Source organism: Brachyistius frenatus, unplaced genomic scaffold (genome assembly GCF_029030835.1).
Source record: "Brachyistius frenatus isolate BFR_SWC_R1_liver_20210118 unplaced genomic scaffold, ASM2903083v1 Contig_156, whole genome shotgun sequence".
Lineage (NCBI taxonomy): Eukaryota > Metazoa > Chordata > Actinopteri > Embiotocidae > Brachyistius > Brachyistius frenatus.
The window spans coordinates 324,902-342,578 of record NW_027210755.1 but is presented as its reverse complement, the minus strand read 5'-3'; the positions used below and the strand labels follow the sequence as shown (position 1 = coordinate 342,578).

The 17,677-nt window shown below is 38.3% G+C and overlaps 1 protein-coding gene across 3 annotated transcripts in view; it reads left to right on the top strand.

The window, feature by feature from the left end:
• Positions 1 to 17,677, top strand: part of ksr2 (kinase suppressor of ras 2) — a 117,703-nt gene that overhangs the window by 6,563 nt on the left and 93,463 nt on the right. For all 3 annotated transcript variants that reach the window (XM_069716387.1, XM_069716386.1, XM_069716385.1), the window contains exons 2-3: positions 8,550 to 8,690; positions 9,806 to 9,956. In XM_069716387.1, coding sequence (XP_069572488.1) covers positions 8,550 to 8,690; positions 9,806 to 9,956 — 292 coding nt within the window. The remainder of the gene's footprint in view (positions 1 to 8,549; positions 8,691 to 9,805; positions 9,957 to 17,677) is intronic.

Sequence of the window (17,677 nt, the reverse complement as noted above, 5' to 3'; positions counted from 1 at the left end):
AGATCTGGCCCCTATTTATTCTATATAAGTAAAACGAGAATGCTTATGTGCCTGTGAATAATTTTCCTGGTTCATTTTTACATTCAAACCAGTTTGTTTCAATACATTATGAATTACTACAAACTACCAGTTGAGGAATTGCCTTTACCTAAACAGAAGTTGAACTCATTGATCAAAGACTGGTGCAGTTTGATTGATTAGGATGTATTATGCTTATGACTAAGCTTAAATTATAGTGCTAGATATGTGTAATGCAGGAAAGTAGAGGAGTATAACGGATCAGATGAAGCTGGTGTACATTCGTTAAGTGTTTCAGTTTATCTGGATTAACAGTAAAGCAGCTATGAAGAGGTCAGTTTAGCTCACGTTTCAAATGAAAATAGCACAATATAGGCTCAACTACTGTATTTCAAGATCCTGCTTAAAAGTACACCAGCATATAGCAAGTAGGCTATGTTTAGTTATGTTTGCCAGAATTATGGTGCCTGTAAAAAGTTCTACAAGTACAACCCGGATGGACTTTTTGATGTTTTATTACCTGATAACTTCTGTGTGGATCGTTTTGAAGCTCTTCGATAGAAAAAGACCCCTTAAAGGACCAGTATTTATGATTTAGTGGCATCTACTGTAGCGGTGATGTTGCTGATTGCAACCAACTGAATACTCAGTTCAATTCAATTCAATTTTATTGATGTAGTGCCAAATCACAACACAGGTTATTTCATGGGGCACTTAACAGATTTAAAGTCCTTACAGCAGAACTTTACAATATTATACAGAGAAACCCGGCAATTCAACAACTCCTCCCCTCAAGCCTCCCTTTCCCAACATGAAGGAGAATCTAAAACTAACACAAGCAGGAAAGGCCTTCTCTTGAGCCAGTGTTTGGTTGGTCCTTCTTGGACAACTTTAGAAATATGGCGGTACAACATGGCGGGCTCAGTGAAAGAGGGCCTGCTCCATATTGTAGATAGAGAGGGCTCAAGGTAATGAAAACATAATTATAAATAACCTATTCAATTTGTTATAATATTCCATTTCGGCCAGTTCCCCCTAAATCCTACACACTGGTTCTTTGAGTGCCCGGCTTAGTCTAAAAAAAAAAGGAGCTAAGGACCAGTAAACTGTTGCCTGTTGCCCTTATTCCAGCTGCACAAGGGTGTCCAAGAAGCCTAAAGATGAACTGTGGAGGATCAGCACGGGGCTAAGTCAGAAACTTAGTTACATTTATTTATTGCAAACTTCCTCATGACCTCACCAGTCTGACCACATTCAGAATTAAAAACTCTCTTCTGGGCCTTTGATCAATTTGACAAGAAAACCTTTTCTTCTCTTAATGAATTCTTATTATTTACTTCTTCACTCTGTAGTCTTACTGGACCTAGGTCCAGCCTTGTTGATCTTAGAGATTCGCAAATGTCCGTTGAGTTTAAGACTTTCTTGCGCAAAAAGCATTGCTTGTTTGTAACTTAATGATAAAAAAAAAAAAAAAACAAGCAGCATTAGCAGAGGGCTCTGCATCTCCAGCAGTCTGTGTAAAGAGAGAGACAGACGGTAAAGATAATAAAGTGTTAAAACCATGGAGGATTTTTCAGCTCGTAACATGCTATTGTTAGCCTGCTAGCCCTCACGGCTTATGCTTGTGCACCTGCAGCACAGTATGTTCAGCCCATTCTGTTTTTCAGTTTGCTTTGCCAAGTCTGCTCTCACTCGAGCTTAAGGATGCAATGTTGTTTTTTTTAGTTGGTTTTGCACATTCGATTATTAGCATTAAATGCTCATTACCTGGGGGCCTGTGGCTGAATTGTTCTCACCAAGGGGGGCTACTTAGGTGCTCGGTACAAACTCCTTTTTCAACAGTAAATATCAGTATTCACACTCCAAAGTTAAGCAACTTCCTAACAACCCCCTGCAATCATAGTGCTGCTGGAGTACACTGGAATGACAATTTGTTTGCTGGAAGATCAAATCATCTCTAAAGCGTATGTCATGCAAAAGAGAGCCAACACAAGCAAAGGGAAGTTGTTGATGTTTAAAGGTGTATTGATTGATTCAGGATATCAGCTTGAGGACTTGGTTTGATCCTCTATAACATTTGCCCTATTTCAGTTACTGCATTACCTGTTACATACAAGCTCAACACTTCTTGTAACTTTTTCAAAATAAAAGCATTTTAGTGGACAGAAACCCTTTATGTATTAACAAGGCTTTTATTGTGAAACATTTGCTGGAACTTGCTGTAAATGGAATTGGATGATCACACTATAAATGAGTAATCCAGAGCAATCGTAGCATTAATTCTCTTGTTGACTCAATTGAATTAAAGTGATTATGTGAGCATGTAAACTTGTCTCCACAGTGGTTACGCAACCTTGTCACAGATGTACTCTTGTAGTTGAAAATAAAGCACAACAAAATGCTTACAACTACTTGTAACGATAACTTTCTCCTTGCAGAGAAGACAGGGAGAAGTCATATTAAACTCAACAAAGAATATAATCAGTTTTCTTCCTCTTATTAACTGGTTGTGCTCCTAATCAGCCTTTATTTTATTAGCCATGATTTTATTATTGAAGAGACATTTTAATGTCAGGCGGACACTGTGGGAAATTGGAGTGAAAAGTTGTAGACTTATTGTCGGTGCAGCTTGCACGTTTAAATGTAGAAAGACAATAGAAAGACAACAAGGCTAGAAAATGACGTTTTTTTTAGTAAAGTGGATAAAAGTCAGAATTAGATATAATAACAATAAATAATGATAAATGATAAATTAATTAGCGAGCTGGATTTAACAATAAATCCTAAACATATGAGGAAATTAAACCACGGGCCGGATCCACCCCAGATTGCAACCCATGATTTAGCTCCTTTGAGTTTTGCAATTAACTCTGCTCACTGATGTGACAAACAAATGTGATTGCGTAACACAAAAATTCTACAGCTAGACTGCCATTTAGTCTTCGTGGTGGTTTGCACTCATGCTGACCCCACGCTCGAGAATAATTGGGTCGATTTTTGGGTCCAATTCACCTGTACTGACAATCGTGGCTGTGTTTCTGATTTAAAGCTGAGTTGAACTGATTGTCTTTGATCCTGTAGTGTGAGGCCTTTACAAACGGTTTTTATGTTACCAACTACATCAGAGTTCCCCCAATTAAGAATTTTAAATGGTAAATTTCAAACACTTTTGATGTGCATGACTTCAATCCATCCATTACCTATACCCGCTTTATCTCATTCTATATCCTGGGCTGAAGTCTATCCAAGCTAACTATGGCCGAAGGCGAGTTACATGCCAGACAGGTCAGAAATACACAGGCATGTTGTCATTCACACCTACAGGCAATTTAGAATTACCAATTAATCTGTAACATCCATGTTTTTGGATAGTGGAAGGAAGCCGGAGTACCTGGAGAGAACCCACGCAGGACAACATGCAAAATCCACAGCTAACTCCCATCTCAGCTCAGATTCGAACCCAGAACCGTGTTGATGTGACTCTAACCGCTGCAACATCGTGCTGCCAGAATTATTCATGACTCGAAATCCTGAATTGTGAAAGGAACAGTGATGGAATACTAAGCAGGAACCCTCAATGGCCAATGAGAGTGAACTGACCAGAAAGTGTCAGTACTTTTGTACAAGCCTGAGACTGTATATAAAAATAGATGTAGAGTCCAGGTCTGAAAAGTAAAACTAGTTCAGAAATACCTTAAAGTGGCTCATAAAAACTCCAATAGGCTCTCATTCAAAAAGCATTAACATCTCACTTAAAATACAAAGTCAATGTATTTGTTCCACAAGTCACCATGATGCAATTTGCTAAAATCATTCCTTCCAGTCAGTGTTGTGGTGGTTTATCAAAAAACACTTCCATAATTAGTTCAAAACTAGGCCTCAAAGAGAGGTATGTCACGCCGGGTTTATAGCCAGGTTGCCGGTATCCAGTAGGTAGGTGTGCAAAGTGTCCCTGGGCTCTCAGTCAGATCCTCCTCTAGCTCCTCCCCAAGTTCACCCTCTCGTAGAAATATGGTACCCCGCCTCTGAACGGTGACATGCCAGACTGCAATTTTGTATGACATACTGACAACCCTGTACTTGAAATTGATTGGATTATAGATGTTGTGCGTCTCATGTCAGTGTGTTGTTAATCCAGCTGGTAGCCATTTCTGTTTTAATGGAAGAGCCGACCCAGTAAACACGCTACATCAGGGAGACGTTCAGATCGGTTGTCCAGACCCCCGTCTGTACATCTGGTGGACGTCCAAGACAGGTGCAGTATCTGAACGTCTGAGTAGGACCCTGTTTGCACGTCCACGGGTGTCAGTATATCCTGGTGGCTCAGTGGACGTCATTTGAACGTTGTTAAAGAACTGACTTCTTTTGGACGTGTCTGTGCTCAGTGCAACATTTCTTGTGACCGATCCCTTGCTGTCTAGTGTACTTGAGTTTTTAAAGTCTGAAGTGGAAGATTGAATGACTGACAGCTTGACTAATACATCTAAAGGGTTGTTGACAGAGCTACACTTCCTGATTCCAAATGATACGTGTTGATTTAAACCTTTCCTTGTCCCTCTGTCTCTATACTGTCCCCTTTTCATTTGGTGTGAATGACAATTTCTTCATATATGTTATACGTTGCATTTATGACATTATCTCGTAAATAAATAAAAATAGTAAGTTATATTTAAAGTACATATAGCATTATTGTATATTGCATATTGTATGAGTGTGATAAACAGTAAGACATCAACACATTTAGCCTGGGTAGATGTGTGTTTCTCTGTAGGTGTGGGCTGAGCATTAGCGGCCGTGGGCAGCTGCTGTAGGGTTTTCTACATTCAGAGGTGACTTGCTGGTCCCTCCTCCACTGGTTTCTACTTTGGTATGCACTGATGTAGGCCAGCGCTGTCTAATTTCTAGCAGTCTTTTTGTAGGTGTGCGTTTGGAACGGGGCCATCCACATGCATCATCCTTAAGTCTTCAAGCATCACGTCACCCACTGTGGGCCTGGACCTTAATTTACCATCGTTTTCAATCAGACCAACTGTTTCAGATCAAAACTGCTTAGTAACAATTGCGTGTCCTGCTTGCAATAAGTCTTTCTCTTTTCTCCAGGCTGCCTTTTGCTGTAGCACACTGTGATGTAGCTCATTCAACATGGATAAAAGCCAAACGTATAAGTAAACTTAAGTTGAAGTTGTCAGGTCACAGAGACCTTCAAAAAGAAAAACGTTCTGCACTTTTGGGTTGGATTTAAAAAAAAAAATCTTTATAGGTATTTGTGTTTTGTGTGTGGAGTTTAGCAGTTTAACAGCATATAAATGTCTCTGTCATGGATCATTTCACGAGAGTTTTACTAGAATTTATTTGTTTTCAGGTTTATAAATGATTAGACAAAGTAGTTACTCTCTGAACTAGATAATAGCTGAAAGTTGTTTTGGTTTTATTTTTAATATTACTGTCTGGAAATGTGCCTTTAATGCCGTCATTTTGTCATTAAAAGATGCATTTGGGCTTTTTCCTGAATTCTAAGCTGCCTTGTTTCATTATGTGTAAAAAATGTAAAGTGCTTTTGTCCTTATGCCAAAGATCTCAGTATCCACCTTATCTGTAGTGTCATTCAGTCCATAGACTGCACATGACGTTGTCATTTAGTTAGGGGTCAGTGACAAAAGGAGGTGAAACTGCTGGACTGATCTTTTGATCTTATCTAATGTTGCCTATTTTATTAAATAGAACCACTTAATAAATAACCATAAAAATAACAAGCATAAAGTTGATATTTTATTGAATAAATAGAATGGAAATAAACATGCGGTGAATTTAAAGAGGCTAACAGCAAATGAACTATGAATCATTCAAATGTTGAAACTGGAAAATACTGTCAATCAATTTATTCGTCATTGCAGAATTTAATTTAGTGAGACTTTTATGTACTTATTCTTTACTTTATTATATACTTATACATCAATTGCTTATATTGTAAACCACTAAAAGGTATTTATATGTTTTATATATTGTCTTTAAGAGATCGGTGAGAGTGTCTGTGAACCACAACACTAGTAAAGATTTTTGTCTGTTTATTGGTGAACAAAGAGGTTTCTGATTGTGAAGTTTATGGTGCTTCCATGTAAAGATGGGTCAGCAGTATCATGGGAAGAAGTCAGTTCTTAATCCAAGGCATAATGAATATTACTACTTTGAATCATCGCCAACACGTTAGTTTTACTGTGTGATCTTAATTGTTTTGTTGCCTCTTTCAAGATGAAAACAAGTGTTTTAACAGCAGGGAATCACATAAATTCCAAAATGATAGAAAAACACAAGTGTACTGTTTGTTCCTGTCACTGAAGGAAATGCTTGGATGTGACCTGTGAGTAAACTCCTGTCCTTAGTCGGCATGTTGCCTCTTCAGTTGTTTCTTGCAAAGTCAGTGCTCTTAATCAAGAAAAATTCACTGGTGAAATTTGCTCTCCCAGCTGAACCGTGTTCCAGCTGTTACTATATCACATGGAGCTACTAGTGGCTATAAACTCCACAGTTATATTTCAATTAATGATCAACTAAGATGAAGCTCATTTAGCAGAAATATGTTAAACTTCAATTAAATGTAATAAGAGTAAATAAGAACAGGCCTCAAAGATAAATGCTTAATAAATGACTCAGCAATGGTACTCTCTTTTACTGGATTTTATTTAGGATTTTTTTAAACGTGATGTCAACCATACTGTTACTGTCACAACAAAGAATGTAATACACCTGTCCGTCCACTAGAGGATAACGTGTCACTGTCACAGCGTGGGAAGTTGGGTACCTTAGGTTTAGGCACCAAAACAACTTAGTGATAGGTTTAGAAAAAGATCATGGTTTGGTTTAGAATAAGTGAAAGCAACTTTCTACATGTCCTGTTGTGTTACTTAATCAACGTTACGTAAGATAAATAATTATTTTTTGTTATGTAAGTAACTTATTTATGTTACTTAAAAGAAATCCACGATGACTGTTGCTTTCTCAGACTTTAACACAAGTCCTGTGTGTCGCCTTGGCGAGGCAAAACACCCACACCTTAGCTCTAGTGGTGGGTTATAGTAACGGGTCTATTACTGTACATGATTTGGTGTTATACCAGGCTAGTTGGTAGCACCGGTAGGGATTTCCCTAACTTGCCCTCATTGTCCGAATAGCTTGGAATACTTTAACTGTTTAACTTGTTAACCAATTGATATCAGAAATCTCTCTTGTCTAAAGCAACAGCATGAAATATTGGAACCCAATTACACAAAATCCGATAAAAATATATATAACGTAAAAAAAAAAGGCTCAATGACCCATAATTTTCTGTTTAAAAACTGTTTTTGTGATATTAAATGCAAAGACCTCTGTCAGCCCCCTAATCAGATGGAGGTGAATGCAACGTCGTGTGATGTGCTCAAACATTTGCTTTAGAAAGCAAAGAAACAATTGAGAAACTTGATAGCATTGTTTTCTCTCCAAAAATACACACAAAATTGTATTAACATATGTAACCAGTTATATATTTATGAATCATTTTTGAAAGAAAAGCGGTCCATTTCAGAGCTACAGTCAGGTCATTGTTTGTGTGCAGTTTTATAAACAATGTGTTGCAACAATGTTGCAGGTCTATTTTATTTCGACACATGATGATGATGATGATGATGTTGATGATGATGATGCCTTCCTCTGTTAAAAAAAAAAGCCAGTGTTTTTAGTAGGAAGAATGTGTCCTGAGTTGACGCCCATGTATCCACTTCCATGTGTGTTATTTTGCATCAGCACCATGTTTCTCTCAAGACGAACTTCAGAAAACAATCACAGCCTTATAACCACCAATAACCACTCCGTAGCTCCAGTGGCATAAAACGAGGTTATATGATGAAACTCCGCGTTTTCATTTATTTTCCCTGATCAATTTAGTGACTTTGCAGTAATCGGTCTACACATGAGGCTTTTCCAAAAGGGATGACTTGACCTCATGTTAAACATTTTTTGGGACACTTTGACAATAGGATTTTAGTTTGGAAAATGTCATTTGGATTGCTTTTCACTGCCCAATTCAACATGTTATGATGAACAAATCATAACCTGTTCTGTTTTTTCATGCCATTTTAAAAGTTACAGTCATAGATCAAAGTGATCATGTAATACTTTTTTGTGAAACTGATGTTTAGATTTATGATTTGCTTTAAAGAGCAGGACTCTTTTTTTTACTTTTATTTACACAATAACCTTTTCTGTTATTAGTTTAGCATTTGCTGATGTGCTAAAGAACAGTTCATGAGGACAGGTCCAGTAAACGAGGAATAGTTTGTTGTTTTAAGTAAGAACATATTGCACATTCTACCTGGTTGATTTATAATTAATGATCATTTCTGAAAAGTGAAATATTTCTTTTTTTTTTTGGGCTGTACTATTTTTGAAGGCGTACTTTGGAAAAACTGACAGCAACTTGTCTTTTCTGAAAAATGTGACAAAGGTTTGGTCAGCAGAAGGCTTTCCTCACTGTGTTTGTCCCTCTCCCTCATCAGGGGAAGTTGGTGAAGTACTTCAGCCGCCAGCTGTCCTGTAAGTGCAAAGTGGCCTTAGAGGAACGCAGTGCCGAGCTGGAGGACTTCCCTCGCCTCGGCCACTGGTTCCGCATCGTCAACTTGAGGAAGGAGGTCACGCAGGTAAGGCCTGTTGCTACACATAAACCTTTATTTTTGGTTGTAATTCCTTGAAATACCAAAAATTGTATTGTCCCTAACATCCCTAATTCTGGCTTTAAAAGGAAATTGAAACTTATTTTATAACTTTAATTTGAAAAACCTACCAAAAATAATGACAAACAAGCAGTGAGTGAGTATGGATACTGAATCACCACTGCTGCTGTCAGTTTTAGATTTTAGCAGTTTAGCTCCCCACACTGGTGATTAAAGGCACAACTACTAGCTTTAGACATACAGTCATTACCTTCTAAAAAATACAGAGAAGCCACAGAAACAATCATAGGTGGCTACTCAGCATTTAACCTTATAGGCAGTGTGTCTGTAGGCCTTGTTTTGAAGTTTAAAAAAGAAAAAAGAAAAAGAGTGTCACCTTTATGTAACAATAAAATATTTTTCCAAGACTGTCCAAGACAGGCAGCAATAACGACGAGTACGGACAAACACAAAATCTACAAAACACAAAAATATGCACCACTATGCGGTACCTGTTTGACTGAACGTAACTTTCTCCTGAACTGAAGACTGAATTCAGAATCAGTGCAGAGGGCCCTGCTGGTGTGATCGCTTAGTGAACAAACTACATCAGTGACTGTAAATCTTTGAAGTGAACTGATCAAAACTTTTCTAATCAGCCAAATGATTTTTAAATCCCACCTGTAGTATCAAGCAGATATGGTCAGTTTTAGGTTCCTGTAGTGGCCCCTCACATACATTTAATGTCAGGGGCTTTTCACAAGAAGTTCACAATAGTTGATGTCACATCTTCAATACGGAGAATGACTGTTTCTTAGGAATTAGATCTGTGTGCACGTGATTAGACAATGTATGAGCCTAACACAGTTGTTTGTTCTACCTGAGGATCAGCTAGGCTTTAAAATTCTTGTGATGTAACACTGAGTAGTCAGAATTTTTTTTATTATTGATTTCGCTTTTAACTAACAATAAGACATTATCCCTGGAACGATCAAAGGTGTCACCACAAGTTTCTTCATTCTTTAAGTGTGGCGCACGTGTGTTAATATGAGATCCTGATTGTCTTGATCTTGGTGTCGGTGCATCCTGTGTTTGTTCTGCAGGAGATGAGCCCAGGTGAAGTGACCCTGGAGGGCCTGCTGGAGATGAGCGAGGAGCAGGTGTGTGAACTGCTGCAGAAATTTGGTGCCAACGAAGAGGAGTGTGCCCGACTCAATGCCTCCCTCTCCTGCCTCAGAAAGGCCCACCAGCTCGGTGAGCGTCCACCCACAACATTCACGCACAAATGTACACCCCTGAACGTAAGACCATTGTTCTGAAAGGAAAATATAGAAGTTATTCAGAGTTATCAACGTTTACTACCACCATTAATTATGTCCTTCAATCATTTGAAAAGTTTGGCTTTTAAATAAATGTCTATCTAACTTGATATTGAATAAAAACATTTTTTTCCCATAATGGATATCTCAGTTTCTGGTTGTGTGTCAGGTGATTGACAACGAGTAGTTTTAATGTAATGTCATCAAAAATTTGACAAAAACAAATGAATAACTTTATATACAACACTTATTCACCTTTATATATATTCCATTATTTAATGTATTATTATATGTTTCTTCATTAAAGTCATATTGTTGCAGAATACTACAGTTTGAAGCAGCACATTTTTTTCAGGCAGTTTTAGTGTTCAGTAGGAAGCTGACAGGAAGTGAAGGAAGCAGAAAGAGGATGACAGTGAAATAAACAAACTTCAGTCATTTGTTGGTAAATTCATGACTTTCAGCAGCCAGCTTCACCATCAATTACACCAGCAAAGGACTCCTTTCACCGTGAGGGCCAGTGCATCACATCATACTAATGATGGAAAAAAATAAAATGAGTTTGACTCTAATGTGTCACTTATGTCAAATTATGTTGCTGCAATGGGATTTTTAAACAAACTGACATGGTTCAGATCCAGTGTCTGTCAGAAAATCCATCTAAGAACGGGTATTTGTTTAGAAAGTGATGCAAAATATAGAGTTTTTGATCAGTTCATTAATGGAACAACAAAGAAAGGATCCTTGTTTACTCCTACAATGTTAAATACCAACTGTAATATGTTCTATAAAATGTGTAGGATGTATTATGCAGGTTTTACTGAATCTGGAGAAGGAAAATTTGTAGTTAGGGATTCATTTTTTGCGAATGGGAAAGTTATTGGTTATGAATTGTAAAGTCTAGTAGAGCATAGGACAGGACTACTAACTAAACCATGACATTATTTGTTACTAAGTTAGTTATCAATATTATTAGAGATTAAGAAAGAGAGTCATTGTGGTTCTGCTGTGACAGGAAGGCATTGAAAGGAGCTAGACAGCTTCGTTTCACCTCCAGTGGGGACCAAATACACCAGGTGCAGTTTACAACTGACTGAACTAAATTATTACGGTGAAGCTGCTCCCAATACAAGATCGTTTTAGTTCACTTGTTGCAGTGCTGTAGAAATTTTCGAAAACTTTGTTTGAAACATTCCATAAAAACTCCATGAAAATACTCTAATTATAGATAGAAACATGACTAGAATCCAGAACAGCTACGTAGAACAAGTTTAAGAAGTGAAACATGTAGTTAGATGTTCGAAACTCTGATAACCTGACTGAAATGGAAAAAAAAAAATCACACGTCTTTTCAGTTAGAAAATATCAATATATATTTATTTGTTATTGAAACAAAACCTCATACACAGTGCCCTCAGTGCTCTCATTTTTAACTGAAATGTCAGTTGTTAAAGTTTATACAGGGGGTGCTGTTTTCTGTCATGTTAAGCTGCAGTAGCTCAACCTCTCTGCTTTTATTCTGAACTGTCAATTACTGCAATCAGTACTACTGTACTTCTATGACACGACTCTTTTCAGGAGGAAGAACTGTGTTAAGAACAACAGTTTTCATGAAGTGAAGGCATATTATCATGATCTATCTATCTATCTATCTATCTATCTATCTATCTATCTATCTATCTATCTATCTATCTATCTATCTATCTATCTATCTATCTATCTATCTATCTATCTATCTATCTATCTATCTATCTATCTATCTATCTATCTATCTATCTATCTATCTATCTATCATGTTCTATTAACACATTAATAGATTGCTATAATTTTATTCTATAAGAAGCAGAACCAACCAGCACAACATATGGCTGAATTGCTTTTATTATAAATCATTCAATTCACAGTATTTATTCAATAATTGCATCAATTTAAAGTGCTTGTATTTAATAACTACTTTCACACATTGTTTCTCTCCAAATCAAAGCATTTACAACCCGTTGTACTGGTTCGTTTTGGGGCAAAACTGGGATACTTTTTAGTTTTTTTGTAAATGACCTTTAGAAAAAAGAAAGAGAAAGTTTCAAACCTTTGTAAGTCAGGTTTATGCTTTTAAAACTTAATTCTCATCCTCAAATTGTTTATTAATTGTCCAAAAAAATTGTGATTTTGCAATTTATTTGAGTCTTTGAGCTTTATTTTCTTAAATGACGTAAAAACAATCTCTTTTAGTGAAGTGATCTGACTTTCTTATTTCAAGATAAAAACATTGATTACTCCACAGTTCTTGAAACAATGTAGCTCCTATCATCAGTGAACATTAATAAAGCTTTAGAGGATTGTAGTTTCTAGTAAATATTGTCCGCTTGGGAGCAAATGTGAAACATTTGTACTTTAAAAAAGGGCCCGTTACAAACAAGAGAACTTTTGATAAGGACTCTGCTGTGAAACATTTATTTTGTTCCATAGTTTCCCACCAGGTGGCATCAACAGACTACATTTTGTTTTCAGTGTCATAGAGACTGTTTTTGCAATGATAGGACTGAACCAGATGGGGGCAGTAGAGAATCACTAAAACTGAATGGTCGGTGGGTTTAATAAACAACCTTTTGTAAACCCATTTGATAGCATATCTGTTTCTCTCGTAGCCCCCCCCCCCCCCCACACTCACTGTTTAACAACAACACGCAGACACACTCTGTTCTGTAACAGATGTCCTTTCAGATGGAAGACTACTGAATAATTAAGCAAATTAACTTGGTGAGTAGTTTTTCCTCAATGTGCCCTCATCAAAACTCTACTTTAATAAAAGGGTGTTTTATTAGAGGAGGTTTAACTGTTGACATTGAGACAAACAGGTCTGTTACAGCTTTAAAACCATGCTGGCTCTTTGTGAGGTGGCTGATGATTAGCTCTCCTCTTCAAACAGTCAAACTCTGTCGCTCTCTGTGCTCTTTTGTCAGATCCTCCAACTTCCTCCTCGTATTTTTGTCTCATTGGTTTGATTGCGTACGTTGTCCAGAAAGACAGACAGACAGACAGACAGACAGACAGACAGACAGACAGACAGACAGACAGACAGACAGACAGACAGACAGGCACACGTTCCCCGACAGGATGAGTCAGGCGGTTTCAGTCGGCCATGCCTCGGTCCAGCTGGGTTCAGACCAGTCGGGCGTTTAAGCGTCACTGGAGACCAGCTCACTTTCGCCATCATTGTCAAGGACTTCACAGTTTTCAATCTCTCTCGACTTTGATGCATAAAGAATGCCAAGTTGTCCAAACTGGATCACGTGCATGTCCTTTAACATATTTACATGTTAAGATCTTTAGTACAATGTTCTTACATTATAGCTCAGCATGAAGAGGTTTAACTGAAGGTCAGCTTCTTGTCTGTGTCCATTCACCCAGTGGTTTCATGTAATATCACACATCACCCCAGTGTCCGTCTCCGGGGCGGGGGCTGCCTTGCACCAGAAGTGACCTTAAGGTGTTGAATGGTTTGTTTGGAGCTTGGCTGTCACTGGGATGTTTTTTTTGTTTTCCGCTTCAAACAGTGTCTGTTCTGGTCTCAGGATCTTTTATCATCCACTTTTTTGTTTAACAAGCAGGTCACAGCGTTGACTGTTTTAATTCATTAAAAACAATTGAAGTTTGAGCAAATTAAAGTGAACATCAATTCAAAAATCATTAAGCGTAATAGGTGTAGAGCTAATCCTTAAGAAATGTTCTCAATTCCCTCAAAGTACTTCCGAGATTGTTGTCATGATTATCCCTGCAGCACAGTTAGTTTTATGTCTTCTATGTCTGCTTTCATTTAATGGACATTTAATTTACTTAGATTTGTAGTCAGCATTAATTGATTTGGATGGTAGCAATAAAATTGTCGTGTTTTATGGATTCATAAATTTGTTTACTGATAAAGCAACAGGAAATGCAATGAATACATAGTTAGGAAAGTCCCCTCAGTGGCAAATTCTGAGTTTAAAATAATTGTTATAGATTGAATCTCATATTTTCCCCCATGTTAACACTGCAGTATGAATTTCATTAAAAGTGAGGCACTAGGATGGACTAAATGGAGTTAGAGGCCACGTATACCGTTCACATCTGATCTTATAACCCATCTTTGAACAGTTTTCAGAGTTCTGATCTTCATCCATATTCGACCACCTGCTGTCACATGACCAAAGTTCACAGTGAAGACCTGGGCTCTTTGGTTTTATTTCTTTTTCCCTGCATACTGTTTGTCTTTCTCTTCTCTGCCTCCCTTCTCCGATCATGGCTTGGACCTCCGTCCCCTCCCTGTCCTCCCCTCCTCTCTCGCTCCGGCTCTCCAAAGACAGGGTCTGGCCGCACACAGCCACTAATGGGCTCTCTGACAGGGGGGGCTTGCTTGAGATGTGTGAATGCACCACAGCAACACCACCACACTGGGCGGTGAGAGGCACTTTCAGCCGAGAGAAATACAGCAGCGTTCTTCATATTCTCACCCAGATGGAGAGGGAGATGTGTCACATCAGCTTCATTTGCATATCTGTGTGTGCGCGTGTCGGCGGGATGGCGCAAGTGGCCTACCTGTGTGCCAACGCGCACAAACGCAAGAGAAGATGTGCAAATATTTTTAAAGGTCAAACCGCCACATGGGAGCATTCAGGACTGTAAAGTAAGAAGCGGAGGATGTTCCCACATCTTTAGTCTTTTTTTTTTTTTTTTAAGAGTTTTGGTTTCCTCTTGGAAATCTGGAGGTTGTTGCAAAATTACATATATATATATATATATATATATATATATATATATATATATATATATATATATATATATATATATATATTCAACCACCATGAATGAAAGCAGGGAGAAGGATTTACAGATTTATGTTGCTCCAGTTTATGAGTCACCAGGAATTATGTTAAAATTGGCAGACGTGAACATTCGTATACTTTATAATCTTGGCAGTTTAGATATCACGTAACCGGAGAAATAGAGAGCATAATAAGTGAATGTATGTTCCTCCGCGGTGTAATGGTGGAGGAAGGAAACTAATGCAAGTTAATAGAATTTTTCACTACAGGCTCTTGGGATTGCAGTCCACGAGTTGCAATGAGGATGAGTCATACAATTCGGAGGCAGCCGGCCGGTCTTTGTGCCGCAATATACACACATTATCCAGCCCGCCCCTCTAGACTAGTCCACGCACGCACACACACACACACACACACACACACGCGCACACTCGATGAGGCAGTCATATACAAACATTTTCACATGTGAATTTCTTGAATATGAATCCTTCTGTTGATCAGGCTAATAGTGTTGATCTTTGTAAAGCACGACACATCTCCTCTGTGCTTTTTCCTCTGTGCTCTTTGCCAGCTGAAAGGAACGTTCCTGTGCCCTGCCTTGAGACAGCTTTGCATGCATATAAACACCTAATTGGCTTCAAATGCCATCAGCGAGAAAAAAAAAAAAAAAAAAGAGATGAAGAAAGGCAGAGAGAGAGGGAGGCGCAGAATATGCGAGAAGAGAGAATCGGAGGAGGAGAAGAAAGGAAAGTGGGGAGGGGATTGTATGTGGGAGGGGAAGAAGGACGAAGAATAACATGAGTGAAAATGAAGGCGAGAGATAGGTGATGACAACAGGAGGTGAAGAAGAAACATCCTCATGGCGAGAGGAAAAAAGCAAATGCAACGGGGAAGGAAAACGAGGAGAAGAAGCATTGACCGATCCCCCAACACTCGTCTTCCTGAGCACCCCTACGTGGTCTTATTGGCTGTTAACTAATTAGCAGAGTCTAACTTTGAGTCCCACTGATTACACTGCAAGAACGTCCACAGACCCCCAACTCCAAAGAGTCGAGATTAAAGAGGAACACTGCATCTATTGAACGTAGCCCGTTGCCCTTTTCACCAAATCCTGTTTATAAGTGGCAGCAAGATAGAACAGCTACTGTCCCAGTGGCATTTCACTGCCATTTAGCCTGAAGAAGCAACACATCGAGAGGTAATTAGTCCAATTATGAGGCTGTTATCTGCCTTTCTCAAAGCCTCTACATGTTAAGATTGCCCCGTTAATGGTGTTGTGCTATTTGCATTAATTACTGCAGAAGAGAAGCAGGTGTAAATGTTTCAGGTGCATTGTTTGGTTGGGCAGCTGATGCGGAAATGCTGGGTTACTCAGGTGAGAGGAGAGAATGGAAGATTGATCGGGAAGTGGCTCCACAATTACACCTGCATTTATGCACAAACACAAACTCTGCATTTGTTAATAAAAAGGGGAAACATAAAAGGATTTGTTAAAACAAGGGTTTGACATTTTGATGAGAAACTTGCTATGAACCAGTTGATTATTTCAACTTCTGGCAGACATGGAGCAACATCATCATTCGTTTAGAGTCATGTTTCCGGCCACTTTATAAATCTAAGTCTAATATTCAGTCTCATGTTAGCTCTGTGTTGCTCTCCTGCATATCCTGAGGGACATTTTAGCTGCTAACTGCTGCACTGTGCTAACCAGCTGACTTTGTCTGGTGTTGTGTTGTTTAGCAGTGGGCAGGTAATATACAGTAGGTTTAGTTTTTGGAGCCAACAGCTTCTTTTTGGCATGAGGGGCAGTGGAAACAAGTCATGAACAGCGAACTGACATATTAACTTTGATGCTTCTAATTTACACATCCAGCACGTACAGAGGAACATCCATTTGGGGTCTGGCCACCTGGCAAAGTAAATCAAACCTCTCTCTCCTTTAGCTCTGCTTTTGGTCTCCTGAGGGAAATATATGGCCGTTTGGCTGCTAAGTGCTCCACCATATTCACCAACGACAGTCTCTAACCATGTGTGCTGTGTGGTGGTTTCTTTTTACAGTTTTTTTTCTGTGTGGTAAAAACAGCTGTATGTTTTGGGTAAAAAAATGAAGTTAAGACATTGTTTAGACTGAAATATTAAATAACGAGCTGAAACGTACAATACAGCTCGAAGTTCATCCCTTTCACATAATCATATTTATTTTACAGTCATTTCATGTATTTTCTAAAAATAGTAAAATATCAGTTATTTTTACTTTAAGCTCAAACTAGAGTGTTGTGTCTCGTTGGCTGAATTTGCTCACACATATTAATGTAAAACTCCTCGATGCGATTACAGTTCGGCTGCATGTAACAGTTTCCTGATAAGCGTATCTATTTCCTCACTAGTTCCTTGTCTCTAGTTCTTGTCTCTTGTGGCCTGCGAACCTCACAGTGATGACAAGTCACCGCACTTAGGAATTAGCGTTACAGCATTAAAAATTACAACAAAACAAACCAAAACCTGAAAGATCATGTTAATTTGTAAGTTTTAGACGTTTAAATCTCACCACATAACTAATGTCCAACTTATTCTTTCTTCATCTTTGAGATTCATATAAAATTCTTAAAACTCATGTTTCAATATTGGAGACACTGTTTGAGCTCATTAAATTTAAAATGTTCCTTTAATGCCACTTAGACTTGGCTGGAGACTGGGACATTGATCGCCTGTTCATAGAACCATCATCACTTTTTGTACAGCTGAAAATGGTTGAAAATGAATTTTGGTAATTTTACACCGTGATAAACTTTAAATATATTTTTAATGCATTTTGAAGACAATGAGCAACAATGTAAGAAATGTACTTTGATAA